At 40.9% G+C, this 17,766-nt stretch overlaps 1 protein-coding gene across 3 annotated transcripts; it reads left to right on the top strand.

Moving 5' to 3' along the window:
• Window positions 1-32: 32 nt before the first annotated feature.
• dedd1 (death effector domain-containing 1) lies at window positions 33-13,639 on the top strand. 3 transcript variants are annotated; one of them, XM_071909288.2, is made up of 7 exons: window positions 33-123; window positions 432-621; window positions 1,191-1,708; window positions 1,884-2,012; window positions 2,389-2,532; window positions 11,433-11,807; window positions 12,156-13,639. In XM_071909288.2, exons 3-7 carry the CDS (start codon window positions 1,234-1,236, stop codon window positions 12,167-12,169), a joined length of 1,137 nt encoding a protein of 378 aa, XP_071765389.1. In that variant the 5' UTR covers window positions 33-123; window positions 432-621; window positions 1,191-1,233; the 3' UTR covers window positions 12,170-13,639. The 3 variants fall into 3 exon arrangements, with proteins under 3 accessions (XP_071765389.1, XP_071765406.1, XP_071765398.1); XM_071909305.2 differs by lacking the exon at window positions 33-123 and adding an exon at window positions 261-308 and having other exon boundaries at window positions 432-462; XM_071909297.2 differs by lacking the exon at window positions 33-123 and adding an exon at window positions 297-308.
• Window positions 13,640-17,766: the final 4,127 nt, after the last annotated feature.

Raw genomic sequence — 17,766 nt, 5'->3', positions numbered from 1 at the left:
TTCAACCATAAAATAACGTCATCTTCCGGACAGAGGGCTGCGATTGGTCACTCTTTGTTGTTGTGCTGCTGCCTGCCGTGCTAGTTGTTGACAGATCTAACGTTAACGTTACTAAAGAGGAAGGTGAGTCGTCGTCGGGTACATTACATGTTTAAATACAGCTATAAAAATTGATCTTTTTGAATTGAACAGTTTTTTTTGCTATTGAATTGATCCACGGCCTGTCTTTGTCGAGCCCAGGCCGTTTGATGTTAACGTCAGCTGATGGTGTTATCAGCAAATATAACACAAATGCACGGCGAATTCATGTCAGTTTGGTCTGAATATCCGTTATAGATTTCATAATACCTGGAAAAAGTGGCACTAATGATTCATTTGGATTTGGTTATTGCAACATGGCTATTTAATGATTGTTGTCGTTTTTTTTCCAGCGGAACGTGACTGGTTACGTAAGTGTCAAAGGTAATTTGCTCCACCGGTTGATGGGCGTTGCAGAGCGACTTCTCCCTTTGGTTCCCGACAGTTTTTGTAGATATTCACTGAACCGACGACGGCACAACACATTCTCAGCTGTTTTGCATTGCATGTTTCAAGACAACGCCGAGCTGACTGTGGAAATAGGTATGTTGCAGAGCTTGCTATGCCTGGACTGGCCTAAGTGTTAACATTAGCTAGCTCGGTCGGCTTGCTGTTGATTTCTGCTCTCTAGCTACCAGTTTGAGAATTATCACATTTTGCCTGCTGTCTGTCGAGATGCCTGCTTGTTTTTAAGGCTGGAGTAGAAACGTAGTGGAGGGTAAACCCACCTAAACTCAGTTTACCCACCACCTTTTTATTTTAGTTTACCCACCTATTCAGGCTGACGTAAATCTTTAAGGATACATTCAAAATAAGCCTATACATCATGGTAGGGGATAGCAAAATTATGTATGTTATATAAGGAAAAAAGCAAGCATAAATGAATAATTTTCTGAAAATACAGTGTAATTGATTTTTGTTTATATTTTTTTTATATATATATTTTTTTAAAATAAGTTTAGTGACTCATGATGCTCACAGACAGCCGGTCATACTAGTTTTTTACCCGCCCATGTTTACCTGTACATCACAAGGCTAAGACACGAGTACTGTCAGTCTAACATCTCAGCTACATCACTGCGTGTCTGTTAAACATTTTTGTTTCTGCACAGTCTTGACCCAGGCTGGAAGTTGGAGAAAGGCTATAACCTGACCATGGCCGTAGTGCATCGCCCACAATACGCTCTCAGGGACTCACTTTACTGGGACGAAACAGAATGCCTCAACTACTATGGGATGCTGTCTCTCCATGAGGTCTTTGAAATAATTGGTTCTCAACTGACAGAGACGGACATTGAAGTGCTCTCTTTCCTTCTGAATGAAACCTTTTCCGTATCACACCCCCTCGACCCAGCAGGCTGGACAGTCGAGCCCCATGAGGGGGATCCAGACAACCCAGGTGTGTCTCCTAGTCCTGAACTGCTAAACTTCTGGAGGTGGTTACAACCCCAGGGCTCCCCATGCCCTTCAGTGGCCTTATACAAGCCCACGAGTGGCCTTGAGCTGCTGCTGGAGCTGGAAAGGCGAGGGTACCTCAGTGAGGGCAACCTGGAGCCACTACTGCAACTACTGAGAGTCCTCACCCGTCACGATCTTCTTCCTTTAGTGTCCCGCAAGAAAAGGAGGACAGGTGAGGATGAATCATTGAGTGTTCATTATCAGGTTGTGAAATTATGTTGAGTAATGTATGTATTGGTTGCTGTGGTGTTATGCTAGAATGTTGACAGCCATACCTGTATTATTGTCTTGGTTGTCAAAGCCAGATGGTTTGTTTTTAACCCATGTTTTGTTTTTTTACCTCACAGTATCTCCAGAGAGAATTGGACAGAACTATGGAATAGAGAACAGAGAGCTGGTGTGTCACTCTGGACAGAGGCAAAACTACAGACAGACAGAAATTCCTCTGCCAAACTTTACACAGCAGTGGAGAACTGGTAAGAGCGCTATAATATAGGATTTGCCTTGGTGGTTTTTGGAGTTGAGTTGACCTTAGTTCACTTTAGATTTGGTATTAAAAATACAAATAAATGAATCAAAGAATTGTGTTGGAAAAGTAGAAGCCCGGGGCTTGTGGTGAACCTCCTCTGAAAGGAAAGGACTTGCTGATCAGATATCAGCAGTTATAAATAAACATTGGTATGTAAGGTTGTACAAAGAATCAGGTGCCAATGAAGTGTAAGTGTTATTCTAGATTGTTCTAGTAGTTTGGGATGTGAACAGGAGCAGAAAAAAAGCAGGGTAAACAGGTATTACCCATTAGAAAAGAATGACAGTTGCTCAAAAACATGAAAAACATGCTTGTCCTGTCAGGTATTTACCCCCCCATGCCTGGGCAAGTCCCCAGGAGGAGGAAGAAGAGAGGCCATGGCTGGAGCCGCACGCCCAAGAAAACATGCAAGCAGGACCAGCCGCCTCCTCCTCCACCACCACCACTACCGGAGAAAGTGTCCTGCGGTAAGAGCAGCCTCAAAATCTGCACCCTGTTTCTTTCTTAGCTTTTCATCTTTCACCTTCCTATCTCAATCTCACTCTTTTTTTTATTGCAAGTCATTTTCCTTTATTTTTCAATCTCTAGTTATATAATCTCTAATTTCTTTTTCAATCACTTAACACCTTCTGCAGCATCACCATGTCCCCCATTATTTTGTCTCTTTAACTCTGATGTAGTTCCTCCACCCTCAACCTCACTCTGATGTAGTTCCTCCACCCTCAACCTCACTCTGATGTAGTTCCTCCACCCTCAACCTCACTCTGATGTAGTTCCTCCACCCTCAACCTCAGCTTGAGTTTTTCTGGTCATTTCCACCAGACCTCCACCAACTAACAAACACAATAATTTAGCATTGCATCAACCGATCACCTGCTCTCACTTATGCTATAAGATGGGGCATCTGGCTTAACAAAGTGTGCAGTTTTGCAATATTCCTCCTGGTTAATTACCCTAAGTTCGATATCCTTGATTGATTCTGCCCAGTCTGCTTTGTTCTGCTCTTGCTGGCTTTAAAATAGTGGTGTGGCATCACTGGTCTTAATAGGGTCATCATTCCTGTATCTCCTGTCATTGCAAAAGAATTTGATGTTAACCATTTCAATGATAGTTTCATATTAGTCCAGCGCATTAATAATAAAAGGAGCCCTGAATACAGAAATACTATGTAATACTATACAGAGAGAATAAAAGTAAACGGGTGTATAAAAGACAAATGGACAGACATACTACAACATCACAGAGGACAGACAAATACATCAAGAAAAATTACATTCCTTTGACAAAAACCCTCCAACAATAACTTAACAATAACAATATCTTCTGTGCTTACATATTGATCCAGTTTGAGGGTATTTTGTTACTCATTCCACTTATATGGTGCATCAAGGTAAGGCACCTCTTATTCCCATAAAAGAAACCCAATATACATTTAACCTTCTTAGTGAGTTCCTCAATATGAGTTTTAAATGATAGTTTTTCATCCAACCAGACACCAAGTTACTTATATCATGAAACGTTTTGTAATTGGTCAACATTTACATTTCTGATATTTAAATTGATAGGAGTGTTTACCTGTCCTCTGGAGAAAAGCATGTTAATAGTACCAGTTTAAATAATGCATTTTGGATGGCAAGAAAATCTGACTTTCAGTTTGCAATAGCTTGATCAATAGAGGGTGCTGATGAATAGATGACTGTGTCATCAGTAAAGTCGTGAATAGTGCTGTTATTAACTAGGGAACCTATATAATTTATAAACAAAGTGAAGAGCAGACCTAGTATTGAGCCCTGCGGTACCCCCTTAGTAACAGCAAGGAAATCTGATTGCTGCCCATCAACAACTATAGCTCCCAGTGAGGTTACGCCTAAACCAATTACATGCATTATTATCAAAGCCCAATGATTCAAGTCTATCTAAAAGAATAGTCACATTGAATGTATTAAACGCTTTGGATGAGTCAATGAATAAAGCACTGCAGCTCTCCTTCCTATCCAGGGAACAAATTATGTCGTCACCACCTTACAGGCTGCTGTCAAGGTGCTGCGACTCGGTCTGAAACCAGATTGATAGGAATTTAGAATACAGTTTTCTGACAAAAAGAAGTGTAGTTGACTACTAACAAGCTTTTCCAATAATTTGGCTAAGCATGAAAATTTTGAAATTGGACAGTAATTATTTGAATTACTGATATCACCTCCTTTATGCAAAGGTAAAACGTGCTGCTTCCCAAACAGGAATGCTCTCAGCAAGCAGAGTTAAGTTAAAAATATGAGTTAGTGGAAGTGCTATTATTGGTGCAGCTAACAAAAGTCTTGGATCCAGAAGGTCTGCACCAGTAGCTTTTCTAGGATCAGTTGTAGATAAGACATCAAATACTTCCCGAATGGAGAATTGTCTGAGGGAGAAAATGTGCCTTAAAAGGCTTGTAGGCTTGTAGCCTTTAACCACCAAGACACTCTGTCATTTTCTTGGAAGAGGTTGTGCCGCTCTGACTACCTGTCGTTTGTAGACTTTGCCTAACTGTGAGTGTCAATATAGCTTTTTAAAAGTAGGCCTCTCTCAAATGCTTGGGGATGAATACATTTGCTAACTAAATTAGGGCTGCAGAAAGAATAATAATAAACACATTTCAAATTACAATATTTACCCCTTTCCAATTTCTGCTTGTTATTCGGTGCAGTTCCATATATGGCATATTATCCCTTTTTGCATTAAGCTTGCAACTTGCAAACCTTTTGACTTCTATCTTTTTAGGCCTGTGGATTTATCCTCATGCTCCTGTAAATCAACAGGGTTTCAAATGGCACACCAGCAAGCCCTTTGCCACACTAGACTAGCACACAATGGAGGGATTTTGTCTGCAAAATGTCAGCATGCTTTCACAGCCTAAAGCTCCTCTAAAAAGCCTGTTCAACTGCACAGAATTGAAATGGAAGACTCTGTTACCAGGTGTGCCGCTGTTATGGAGAAGAAATGAAGCTCTAGGCAAGAATAAGTTTTGCCTATGGGCTTTTTGTCTTCCCCGTGTCACACTCATTTAGGCATGCATGCAAAACTTACCTTAAAGGTCTTAACCATTACTTTTGAGTTTGTACTTGTGAGAACCATTAAGTATTTGAAGCTGCATGACAGGACTAGACCCAGAGGAGTTAAAGTGGAATGCCACCCATTTGAAGAATTCACATGTTACTCCTGTGCCCCAGGACAGCTCAGTCAATATTTGTTAACATGCACCACTCTTTCCTAAAGCTAGAAACTGGAGAACTGACCCTTGACTTTGTTGACTCATAATATTTTTGTGTAAGTTCTTACAGTCAAATTAGGTTTAAATTCTGGTTCATACTGTTCATGTTGTTGTTGTTCATAGATTAGCAATGCTAGAATATATAAACTTCATGGTGTGACAACTCAACAGCCCCTGATTTCACATCCCAGTGACATCACTCATTAAAGGGCTCTCTCTCTAACCTTTCTATCTTTAGGAAAGTGTGGTGCAATTTCACAAACATTGACTGAACTGTTCTGGGGCACAGAAATATCATGTGAATTCCTATTGCTCATTGCTCATTCTTATCCATGTTACTCAGGCTGTTTCTAATCTCATTTTCATTCTCGCATTCTGAACATGTTGAGCATTTATCTCCTTAACTCTCGCAATAAAACATATGCATATGCATCAGGGATATTCTATCCCTGCATCCATTTCTCTATTACCTTCTTTCCCTCTCATTACATCTTTTCTCTAACCCAGCGGATTATTTTCAGCTGCTGTTAAGAGCCCAATCCGGTAGGTTGTCTCCTGTCCTTTTGTCCATGCTGTGATACACTTGCCCAGTCACCACTAGATGCAGCCCTTGTTCTGCTTCATTTCCAAGTTTGAGACTAAGTTGCCAACTGCCAAACCCCAAGTGCCAACTGCCAAACCCCACTTCCTGAAAATTATTTTCAAGAATATATTAGCCCCACTGGAAAGCTATATAACCCATTGTCAATATCCCGTTCCACATTTCTGTTATTGCCTGCCTTTTACTAGAGACCAATGCTAGTTCCTCACCACAATATGATTGAGCTAACACTCACAATACATGGATTGCACTTTGTGTGAAATTTGCTTGTCATTCATGCAGACCCTCTCAACAATTCCTTTTGAATGCCTTTCATTGCGTGTTGGTCAAAACATCCTTATCTCAACTAAGGCCCGATGATTCTGACTTAATAGAAAGTCATCTAACAATGATGACAGCCCTTCTTAGCTATGCAGAGTGATGTGCCTGTGACTGTAAACATGTTGCTCTCTTGACTCCGCATTTGATCCCACCAGGTTGACTCAGGATTCTGACTCAGATCGAGTAACCTAGGAAACAAAGGAACATGGAGAGAGAGGGAGGCTGGGGGACAAAACAAAAAAAGTCTGTCACGCCACTCTGTCCATACATACTGCGGTGTGTGTGTGAGATCAGCTCAGTCGTTCGCGCTCTCACAAGTCTGGTCCGATGCCTAAGGTAAAGAGGCCCTCCCCCTTCTTACAACAGGGGGCGGTGCCGCCACTATGCTCTGTATTCGATGCCTGTGTATCATAATATAGCTGCCCTCCTCCCTATCCCCTTCAGACAAAAAACGATTGCTCTAAAAAAAAACTGTCCTGTAATGTTCTTTAGTGTTGTGCACTGTGGATGAGAAAATTCTTTGTTTTAAAGTCTCTGATTCCTAAATGTCTCTCTTTCTTAATGAGAGGTGTTGGTGTCAGTGTTTCACAGAACTGACAGAGTCCTCAGCAGTATGCCTCAAATATTTCCAAAGATTCTTCAGCTGAATCTTATCCAAAAAACCCAAAACCTGAACATAAATTTGAACTGAGAAAATGGTTCTAATGGCGATAGATCTTGAAAGTTTGTTTAACATTCCCTAACATCTACTTTGTAGATAAAGGTTAGCATTTTTATTGAATCCATACTTCTCTTAACTTGTGGTGGAATTAACTGTTCCCTCATGTGGCAGATTGAATGAGGCCATTGTCTTTTTTTTCTCACACAATCTTCATTACCTCTGGTCACAAACATCAGCCTTAAAATTCAAGCAACTCCAATCATACTGGCTAACTACAATGTTACGTAAACCAGCTCTGGAGTCTCAAGTTATCAAAATGTAAATTGTGCACGGGTACCAGTCCTTTTGTCAGGTCGGACCCTGTATTCCATTTCAAAGAATCTAAAATGGTCGCCAACAGACAGCTGTTGAAAAAGCTTCACTGTAACCTTTACTCAAGCAGTTCTGAGGAAAATAACCCAACAGTGCTCTGCTGAGGGAAGCTCCTGCTGTATCTTATCTCTGTGCCCCGTGTGAGCCCCGGGTGTGTGTGTCAAGAGGGAGCAGAGATAGATAGGGCAGTTCAGTCCAATGCTGGCCCCCAGCATTCAGACAGACCTCGAATACTCTCTTACCTGTCATGATTCATCTCTCAGATCATTTTCACTGAAGTGTCTCAATTACATTCTGACAGTGACAACTGCTGTTACAAACGCCCATAAGGTGTTGTAACTTCAGCTCAGTAGTGGTTTTGTGCCATCTAAATGGGATGCTTGTGAAGGCCCTTACTTTTTATAATGGACATTGTTGATTAATGTTATGGCTGGGGCTAAAATAATGGGTTGGTGAAGGTTAGGGTAAGGGGATCGGTCAAGGTAAGAGTAGTCCCAAGCAGCCCACTTAGACGCTACCATGTTACCTTATATTATGGATCTACAGCAAAGGCAATTCTGAGCTGATTAACTTTTCGTTACCAACTATAGCCCTGACTCAAACCTCATTACAGCTAATAGAAGTGAGTGCTGTGCCATGCCTGCTTGTTCTTGAAAAACCAACCCAGTGGACAGATATCCAACCGACTTGTGCTTGTCTCTTTCTCTCTCTCTTTCTCTCCTTTCTCTATGTTCACAGTTCTAAACAGACCAACCTGTGTGTCAGGAAAACACTATCCTCACACACAATGAGAGGGAGAGAACGAACACTAAATGCTCAAACTACGCAAAACGATTCAGAGAGTGATTTTTGTCTAAGGGGAAGAGAGGGAGTTCTGTCTGCCTGTCTCTCAGTACTCTCCTAACTCTCCACTCTCTTGGTCAGTCGTTCAGCAGAAAAACGGATCGATAAAGAGTTGAAGCTCTCCGCACCAAGTGACTCCTCGTAAATGGGTACTTAAACTTTTTTTTCGGTGGGGTGAGATGGAGGAAGCCAAACAGGCTTGGTGTTTAAAGGGAGAAAATGAAAGCTGTGCTTCCTAATGTCCTGTCTAAGTGGATCTCTCTGTGTCTGATGAAGCGTGAAGTGCTCTGTAACCCTAACAAAATGACTATCACTGTGTTCCTGTGGTTTTAAATGGCCTTCTCCTCTGTGCCACTATCTCTACTTCCATCCTGCTCACTATGAAATGGGAAGGCTGAAATGGAGGCCATCCATAAATACAGTAATTGCATGAAGGGCAGGTGTTTATCGCAGCCACAGCCCCCACACAGTGTAATGATCCAAAAGGTCAAACTGTTACTGTCCTTTTCTTAATATTTCACTGAGTCCATACTGAATATTGTATTAGAATATAAAAAGTTGACCCATCTGGAGTGTTCTTCACCCATAAGATAGATGCTCTATTTGACATTCTGTGAAAGTTTTCCCCTCAGAGTACTGAAATGCTTAGTAAACACATCCTGTCAGATATCTAAATCCTCTAAGGACACTCATGATATGTGGTATGATGAGGTGCCCCTCAAAGTATCAAACTCTGCCATCTGTATTTTTTTGTCCATGGATTTACCTGCAGAAATACAAGTCTAGACTTACACCAGTAATTTGTTAAACATTGTAATGGAGAAGTGGTTTAATAACATCATGTCAAACTAAGATTTCAATGTCCTCTGTCTTTATGTTACCTCAAAGTGAAACTCCTGTACAAATATGGCAAAAAGTGTTTCGTATTCTTGTACCGTAATATTGCCTTCTTGAAGAAAAACGCTAACAAAACTCCTCCTGCATTCATTTTTTTTTTGTGTGTATGCAAACTGACGTGTGAATTCAGTGCTCTTCCGCAAGTGAGTCTTTAGTAAGATCTTCTTATCTCCAACCCTTTGTTCTTTAAACATGTTCTTAAACCCTTGGCTAACTCTGGTTAATCTCCTCTTTTGATCCAGTCCTCTCCGTTTGCATAGTATCCTCATTACAACCTTATGAAGCATGAAAGCAAAAGCCAGTGTTTGGTTTTCACTCTCCTATAAATGTTAAGAGATGCAAAATCGATGCCTTAATTCAACATTTGCATTTCTAATGTTGGCATTTTCCAAAGTTTATCCCTCTTGAGTCTTGCCCCATTCCCCATAGCCCCAAACAAATATGAATAGAGAGAGGGTAAACATGACTCATTAGTTGAAACATGTACCATATGTCAGTGCAATCATAGCTTCAGTTAACCAGGCACGGGCCTCCAGACGAAGATTTGAATTTGCAATTGGTGATTATTCAATTTGTAATTCGCTATGGGTCCTTTGAGCTCTCTTTTGGGGAAACTGTTCTTCTGTGCCTTAACTGAGACTTGGTTCATTGTCTTCCCATCAGAGTCATAGGTATATGTACTCTATACACATAGCTTTGGCTCTGAGTGAGGTAGAGAATTATTCTATTCTGTTCTGTTCTGAGAAGTATTCTGTTCACTGCTACAAAAATAAGTGTTTCAATATCATTTGTCTTTCCACACTTGATTCATTTTAACTTTTCACTGATGTTCATGAGATGTTTTATTTTGAGTACAGTAGCTAAGTTGTTTTTCACTTTTTTCCTTCTTGAGATTTTCACCTGGTTAGTCCCTTAAAAGTTTCATAGAGAGGAGCAGAGAGGTTTTGGTCGGCCAGACCTAGAGATATACAGAACTATGCAATTATGGCTTTGAAACGGCTTGGAAATATGTTTCTGTGCAGTTTTGAAATGGAAAATAGAAAATAAGACTGTCATAGTAGAATGGATGTCATACAGTAGATGGCAAATTCTGTATACCTAAAATAAAGGGGTTGGAGTGGGAGGGATGGATTTTTGTTGCAGCAAAAGTCGTCAGCCGCTGGTTTCCACTCCAAGCTCTGGAATAATGACATGAGAGGACGATCTCAGCGGTGCTCTTGCTCAGTACAGTATGTATCCTCTGACCTTTCTCGCTGTGCTGTTGCATGACCGCCAATCCTGTTACTGTGGAACTCCAGGAGCTATCTGTTCTCAAAATTAATCATGTTGATCAGTAAGAATCTGGTGTTTTTTAAACTGGGTTGGAACAGAAACCACTCCAGGGCTTTCAGTTTTCATTGACACAGCTAAGTTGCCTTGATTACTCCCACCATGCTATTTGCTTAACTTCCCGAGGGTATCAAGTTAGTAACACTTAAACTTTGGATTTTTGCCAGAGACATGTGGCAGTAGACTATGATATACGTAGCCCATGGTACTTACCACACAGGATTTCATATTGAATATTCTCATGCATCAGTTTCTTCTGGCACGCATTCTATTGAACAGCTGACCTTAAAGCTTAAAATTATGGAATGGGCTGGGAAAGGAAGGAATTTCACTAGTGGTTTCATTACAGAATGCCTCTCTTGACTCTCCGAAACATCCTAAATTCATTTTCACAAGACCAGATTCTGAAGAGGTCGCAGCAGCAGTACTAAGCCTAATAAACAGCCTGGTTGGTATAGCTCTACTGCCCTACCGTTGCATAATTAACTGTTTGCTCTGCCCTGCTGCACCATTGTATTTGCTGTTTTGTCAGGCTTTTATCAAAGGAAATATCCTAAAGTTATTTCAATGTAGTATCCCAGTCAAGTCAGTCTGCTTAATGTGTCACAATCTCCTCTTGGAAACTCTGTGCTCTTGACCCCCTTTATAATCCCTGCTTGATGTACTGCACTAATGTAGCTAACTTAAACAAGTCGGCTTTGTTAATGATTTTGTGTTTTTGTCCTTGTTTCTCTTCCCTTTGTTTTGACTTCATGACCCCTCCTTTTCCTTCTGTCATGATGTGGCCCTATCCAATCTGATACTTCCCCCATTCATCACTTCTTTTCACTTTTTCCATGGCCCAAATCTGTCTTCTCCCTCCCTTTCCTGCTCTTCACCGCTTTCCTCACCTTTTACTACTATGTCTTTTGTCGCTCTCTCCCCTTCCTGTATCACCTCTTCCCATCTCTCACTATTTCTTTGCTTTGTCCTCTTATAATTCACTCTTTCTCCCCTCTTAATATATGTCTACCATTATTCCACCCCTCACTTCTTTCCTCCCCCCCCTCATCCCTCTCTCCACCGCCCCTTCCCCCTCCCCCCTTCCCATTAGCAGATGTCCGACTGCGCGTCCGGGCTGAGTACCTGGAGCATGAGTCGGCGCTTCGCGGTGGCGTCTCCTCGGACAAGCCGCAGCCCCTGGAGCGGCAGTTTGAGTTATTCAGCCAAGCCAGCTCGCTGCTGCGTGCCAGGGACCTGGGCTCCATCATCTGCGACATCAAGTTCACTGAGCTGGACAACCTCGAGGCCTTCTGGGGGGACTATCTGAGCGGGGCCCTGCTGGAGGCTCTGAAGGGCGTCTTCATCACCGACTCCCTGAGGATGGCGGCGGGCACGGAGGGCGTCCGCCTGCTGATCAGTGTGGACCAGGACGACTACGAGGAGGGCCGAAGGGTGCTGACAGCCAGGAGAATGCGGTCATCCATCAATGGTGGGCACACAGGAGACTCACTGAGCTGCATAGGCTGATACCACTCTTTAGGATGTATTATATTAAGCTTGAAGGATGGGTGGCCATAGTTGATTATTATACTAAAAGCTTGTGGTTACAGGTGAATTTGTAATCATTTTTAAGCATTGCCCACTTCTTACTCCTTGTAGTTGCAATGCAATACATGTAATAACCACTAGATGGCAGACCATACCATTGCTTGTTATGGTGCATTACAGGCATTACAATTTTAGAAGCTCAGATTTCAACTGTAATGATATTATTTGCAAATGAAACATACATAAGAAAAGGCAGAATTGATAGCTTTCCTTTGTGATTCATGCACAGGAGCTGCTCCCTAGGACGCCAGGATCAAACAACGGACGAATCAAGAGGAGGAAGATGCTCGGTTTTCTTCTTCTCGGTCTCTCTCAGTGAGAACAGGAAACAAGCAGGCCCGTGCCAGAACATCAAGGGTAAAGCCCCCCATGATATTATCAAACTTGAATAAAGAGAAGACAACCGGGCTGCAGACCACAAATAACTACGTGTTGTTGACACATACAGGTGCTCACAGACAGTCAAGGCTGAGACTGCCTACACACACACACACACACACACACACAGAAGACAGCAATCATCACCAATCTGCCTATCATCCTTCTAGTTTAATTTTGTGAATAGACAGTGGCCATCCAGATGCCAACATGAGACTCTTGTTTGTTGTCAGTTCTCGAGAATACAGTCAGACCAACCTGCAAACCAAGCTTGACCTGTAAAGGATTTGTTTCTATTTTCATTGAAATGTCGGACTTGAGAAGAGGAATGCTAGCTGGGTCTTATCCTTATTGGAACAGATTTGAAGGACAAAGTAAACAGCCAAGAAAATATGAAATGACAACGTTTATGTTTTGATCCTGAGCAACACAGATGACAAAGAGCAGTGTGCTCAGTACAGAGCAGCCCTTGTGTCTAACTTTGGTTCTGGAGAGCCCAGTCCACACACCCAGATAAACACTGGAACTCCCAGCCCTGTGTGCCACGATAACCCAACTTGAGATTGCCGTGGTCAGTGGACATGGCAGGTGCCAGTAGATGACAGCAGTGATTAGGGCCGGGCCTCAGCAGACCATGGAAGATTCATCATCACAAGCTTGTCAACAGCAACCGGGATAATGCAATGGCGGCTTGTATCCGGGCTTCCAGCTAGGCCTCAGCAAGTGCTTCCCTCAGCAAGTAAAGCACAGGACAGTGCGTCGGTCAATAGAAGTGATGTTGGGGAGATCAAAATCAAAAGTGCACATCCCAGCTCCACTCAGCCCTGCTATGTTGGCCCAGTAGAGTGGCTCACGGACAGCTGTCTACTCACCCTGCTGGAACTAATGCCTGGACTTCACTCATAGAAGACGATCAATAAGGCCCCTCACTCTAAGTCCCTTCATACAAGCACGACTTAAGCGGACAGACTGCTTGCTACTGTCTGAAGTGCAGGGCTCTACAGGGCAGGCAGAGGCAACTACAGGGAGGGACGTGGGACATAATATCATGTTTACGTTTGTTTACGTGTTTTTGGTATATTGATTTATCAATGTATATTGTACTGTTAATAGGAGAAAACATTAAAAAAAAAAACACTAGTCTTTGAGGGGAACATTTTTGTTTAGGAACATGGATATTTACTTTTGGCATGGCAAGTCTTTGTGGAAATCTTAATATATTAGAAATTATTTCTGGTGGAAAATAAAGGTTTGTTGGATTAAATGTGTTAAAATGTTCTTTTATTTAACAAACTTAACATATATGAAATGTTTCATATGAATATTAAATACTTAAATATTCATATGAAGGTTACAGCCCTTAATTACATCCATTATTAAAAATTGTTACACTGAAATCTTTTTGCCCTGATTATGATGAATATACAATATGGTGTAAGAGAAGAGAAGGATGATTGCAACACTCAAAAAATTACCAAAAACTACAAAGCAGTACTGAAAGTGATCCATATTCATATCAAACCTGTAACAATATTATACAATCAAACACTCATACACTCATAAATACTCATACACAATGCACAAAACACTATCATGGAGACAACAAAATACGGTAAATATATGTTATAAATTTTAGTTTTGGGGTGCTAACGACAATCTTAAAAATTAAAGATATCAAGTTACTCATCAAGCGCAGCGCAGTGTGTATTTACATTTTTTTAAACAGTACTTGTTTCACCTGTCTTGCATGTTTAGAAAGATTTTAGAAAGTCTTTTAGAAAGATACATTTTCAATATAAATCTTACTTATGAAGACAACTAGAAACCTTTTTAATCCATTACTACAGCCAGCACCACTGTCATATTCTGAATTTCCTTGTAAATTATTTAAGTTCCTATTCCTCATCTTGAATCTCTTTCTCTCTCTGCCTGTTTGTACATTTCATTTGTATAGTGCCCGTCTCTGTTATTTTGAACAGTTATCTCTCTCCCTTGGCAGTTCTGCCTGTCCTCCATCCCCATATCTATTTTGCTGGGAGTCTGCCCTCTCCCTGCCCTCAAATGGTCTGAAGAGATCCATCGAATGTGGGTCACCCTGGATCAGATCCTTAATAATTTCACCTTGCTCTAAGCTGTCAGCATGACTAAACCCAAGATTGGTGTCTTTCTTGAACATCTCACTAAACTTACTGAAACTCTGTCCTTCTATTCTTTCTATCCTGTGACATTCACTTGCTTAAAGGGCCAATAGGTGCGTAACACCTCACTAATGGCTTGTTTGCATATTGAGTTATTGAATGTAGGACTCTTTTTCACCCTGAAATTTTAGGCTTTACAAAGACTGGCAGTATGTGAAAACTAAATATTATTTTGAATGTATTTTGAGGCTGTAAAAGATTTAAATTTGTAATGTTTGTAAGCACTGGAATAAAACAGACCTTGTGTGTATTTTCAGTTATGATAGGTTATGAAATTACCAAAACAAGTGTATTCTCAATCTACAAACCAAACCCTACAAGCCAAATTTTAGATACACATTTTAATAAACATAAATTTGTTTTTTGACTTTTTACATTAGGCATTTATCTGACATTCATATCCAGAGCAAATTATACTGAATGCAACAGTAGAATAAGCTTACATTCCTCGAGTGCCAACATTACAAACAACCGCCCAGACAATAGATAATACTGTAATAAGAAAAAATCTGTGAGGCCGCGGTGCACAGAGACATACATCTGGTAACCATGTTTGCTGTGTCCTCTGTGGAACTCCCAAAAATGAAAACACCCTGCAGCCTCAACTACAGCAATATCTCTGCAACAAACTATTGCCTAATTTGCATTCCTCAGTCATAGCACCAAGACCCGGGTTTGAACTCCTGGATGGTCTGTGCAGCTGCCCACTTCCCTGCTTCATTCTGCTTCTCCCTGAGAGAGCAGTCCTCAAGGAGCCTCGGTTGTGACTGAGAAACAAGGACAACAACGAGTAAAACCCAATGAAATAATCCTGTATAAAATGAGAACGTTTCTATTTCCTTGAAATTGAACATGCTAAACTAAAAGGTAACATGAGATAGGTCAAAGTACAGTATGATGTTATGTGGTTTTATTCAGAAAAGACCAGATACATGCAAAAAGGCCCGCACGCTGACGAAAGAGGTGAGGTGGAGGTGATTTATTTATATGGCGAAAAAATTAGATTGACAAAAGTGACAGGAACATTTCAGCACCACTATCAGCACAAATCATTTTCTTTTCAGCAGGGCTTTTACAAAGGAGCACAACCAATAGTAGGAGGCCACGGGCTAATAGGAAGCGAGAAGTGTCTCCAATCAACCCACAACGCAGGCCTACAGTCCTCTTTCTAGATGAATTGCAATACAACAAAATGCTGCAATAGTACTAAGCTGGCTCTGGGTAGCGCACAAAGATACACAAAAATAAAATGATGAGGAACACTACCTTCAATCACACAAGTTTCCTTTTTTCCCCAATTCAATAACGGACAACTCAATGAGCAGAGAAGAAAAAAACATCCAAACAAGGCTCCTGAAAAGAGACATTGGATGCAATTTTTTCAAATTTAAAAAAATACATTTATTTCCATTCAACTTTGAAGTAATATTTTTCCAGTATCACCACCTCTAAGTATCTTAGAGGTCAGCTGGATAGCACAGAATGAGAGAGTTGTGATTGGTGTGGGATGACAGGGTTTTATGAAAATGTCTGGCAGTAGATCATCTGGTACCGTTCCTATACCAGTATAGTCCTCTTGTATTCTATAAGATACAGGTTTGTATTACCAAGACCTTGTAGTCCACACAGACATGAGATGAGGTATATGACTCCACCAGAAGTACATGTTAAACATTGTTTAATGACGTAGGAACACCTGACAGTACCAGTTTTCTTTGAGTTCTCACATGCTGTACGTTTATAACAAGGTAAGAACCCAGTCATCCCATCCAACCATCTCTGACCAAGATCAGGGGAATGAAGGTGCCTGCATGTACAAGAACATCTCTCACTTTCCTTGCTCTGTAATCAGACAAGAGGGGACAGTCAGAAAATATTTTTTTGGCAGATAGGTTCAACCAACAGAACATCCCAGGATCTTTTTAAAAATATAATTAATATCCGTTCTGAGAGGCAAATAGGAAGTAGCACATATAAGAGTGATTCCTCCTAGATTTCTGATTTTTGGACCAGTTCTGTTCAGAGCTGTGCAAAGCCAAATTGCAGGATAGGCCCTGTCCTGAAAGCCTCAACATGAACTCCTGTAAGGAAGTACAAATGCACATAATTCTTAAAATCTGAGAGAAATGGGGACCTTTCTTCAAAGGGGTAAGTTTAAGGCATGGGGGATGCTGGGATGGTTTAGCACAGTGGCTCCCAGCTCTGATCCTCTGGACTCTGAGTACTGCTGGTTTTTATTCTAGCCAACTGATTTAGACGTTTCCTACCCTAGCTATGTGTAACCTTTTCAATTTAGGTAAGTATTTGAACATGTATATGACCTAACCCAGACAAGCTTGTCAATGCTTGTCTCATTCATTTAGCTCATTAGGTCAAAAGTTATGGCAGCCTCCTTTGAATCATTGATGATCCCTATAGAGGACAAACTTAAATAAAGAACATGTTATTTTCTTTCGGGAGCACTTAACTTTTTTAAGATGCAAAATCAATATGCATTTTAATAAAGAGCACTCATGCACAATCATTATAAGGCAATGTTCTTTATTGCATTAATGCACAGAAAAGCAGACAGTAGGCCTATGTTTTGTGTATGAATGGAAAGAAATGATGTTGACTTCTTGGTATTCATGATAGACTGTGTTAAGATATGGAGTCTCTTTGAATTAACCATTGGCCTCTTTGACTTATAAGTAAAGGCTTTAGCTGTGCTGTTTGCTCTGAGAGAGTGACATCAGCTTCATAACAGTAAATATATTCATAAATCATGTTCAGATTTGTCCATACTTGGGTGACAAATTAAGTATCAATATTAATGTTTGATTGTGGCAAATTAGCACATTCCTCAAACATACACATAGATACATAGGCCTATTGTAAATGTCAGCTAAAGGGCACTTTGAAAAGCCACCTCATTTCACTCAGAAATGCAAGCACTAAGTGATCTGCACAGGCACTAATAGGAGGTTTTACAGTCGGTGGTGCAGGACTAGGATGTGTATTGAATTAAGGTAATGATGTGATAAATACCACACCGAAAAACCATCAGGAGACACATGCTGTTGCACTTCAGGTAATAAACATCTTTAATATGATGTTACATCCTCTAACTTTATTTTCTTATTCGCATTTTCCAATTGGCTACTCTTTGAATGTATGGTTTCCAATGTAAGCCAAATTAATAGAAATTACATTTCGCGCGACAGTACAATTGATTGTATTTAGCAAGCCTATTCATTGTAGAGATTTACACCACTTAGCTACTGC

This window comes from Centroberyx gerrardi, chromosome 12 (assembly GCF_048128805.1).
Source record: "Centroberyx gerrardi isolate f3 chromosome 12, fCenGer3.hap1.cur.20231027, whole genome shotgun sequence".
Taxonomy (NCBI): Eukaryota; Metazoa; Chordata; class Actinopteri; order Beryciformes; family Berycidae; genus Centroberyx; species Centroberyx gerrardi.
Note: the sequence above shows the minus strand (reverse complement) of the source record. Positions and strands in the feature narration are given on the sequence as shown.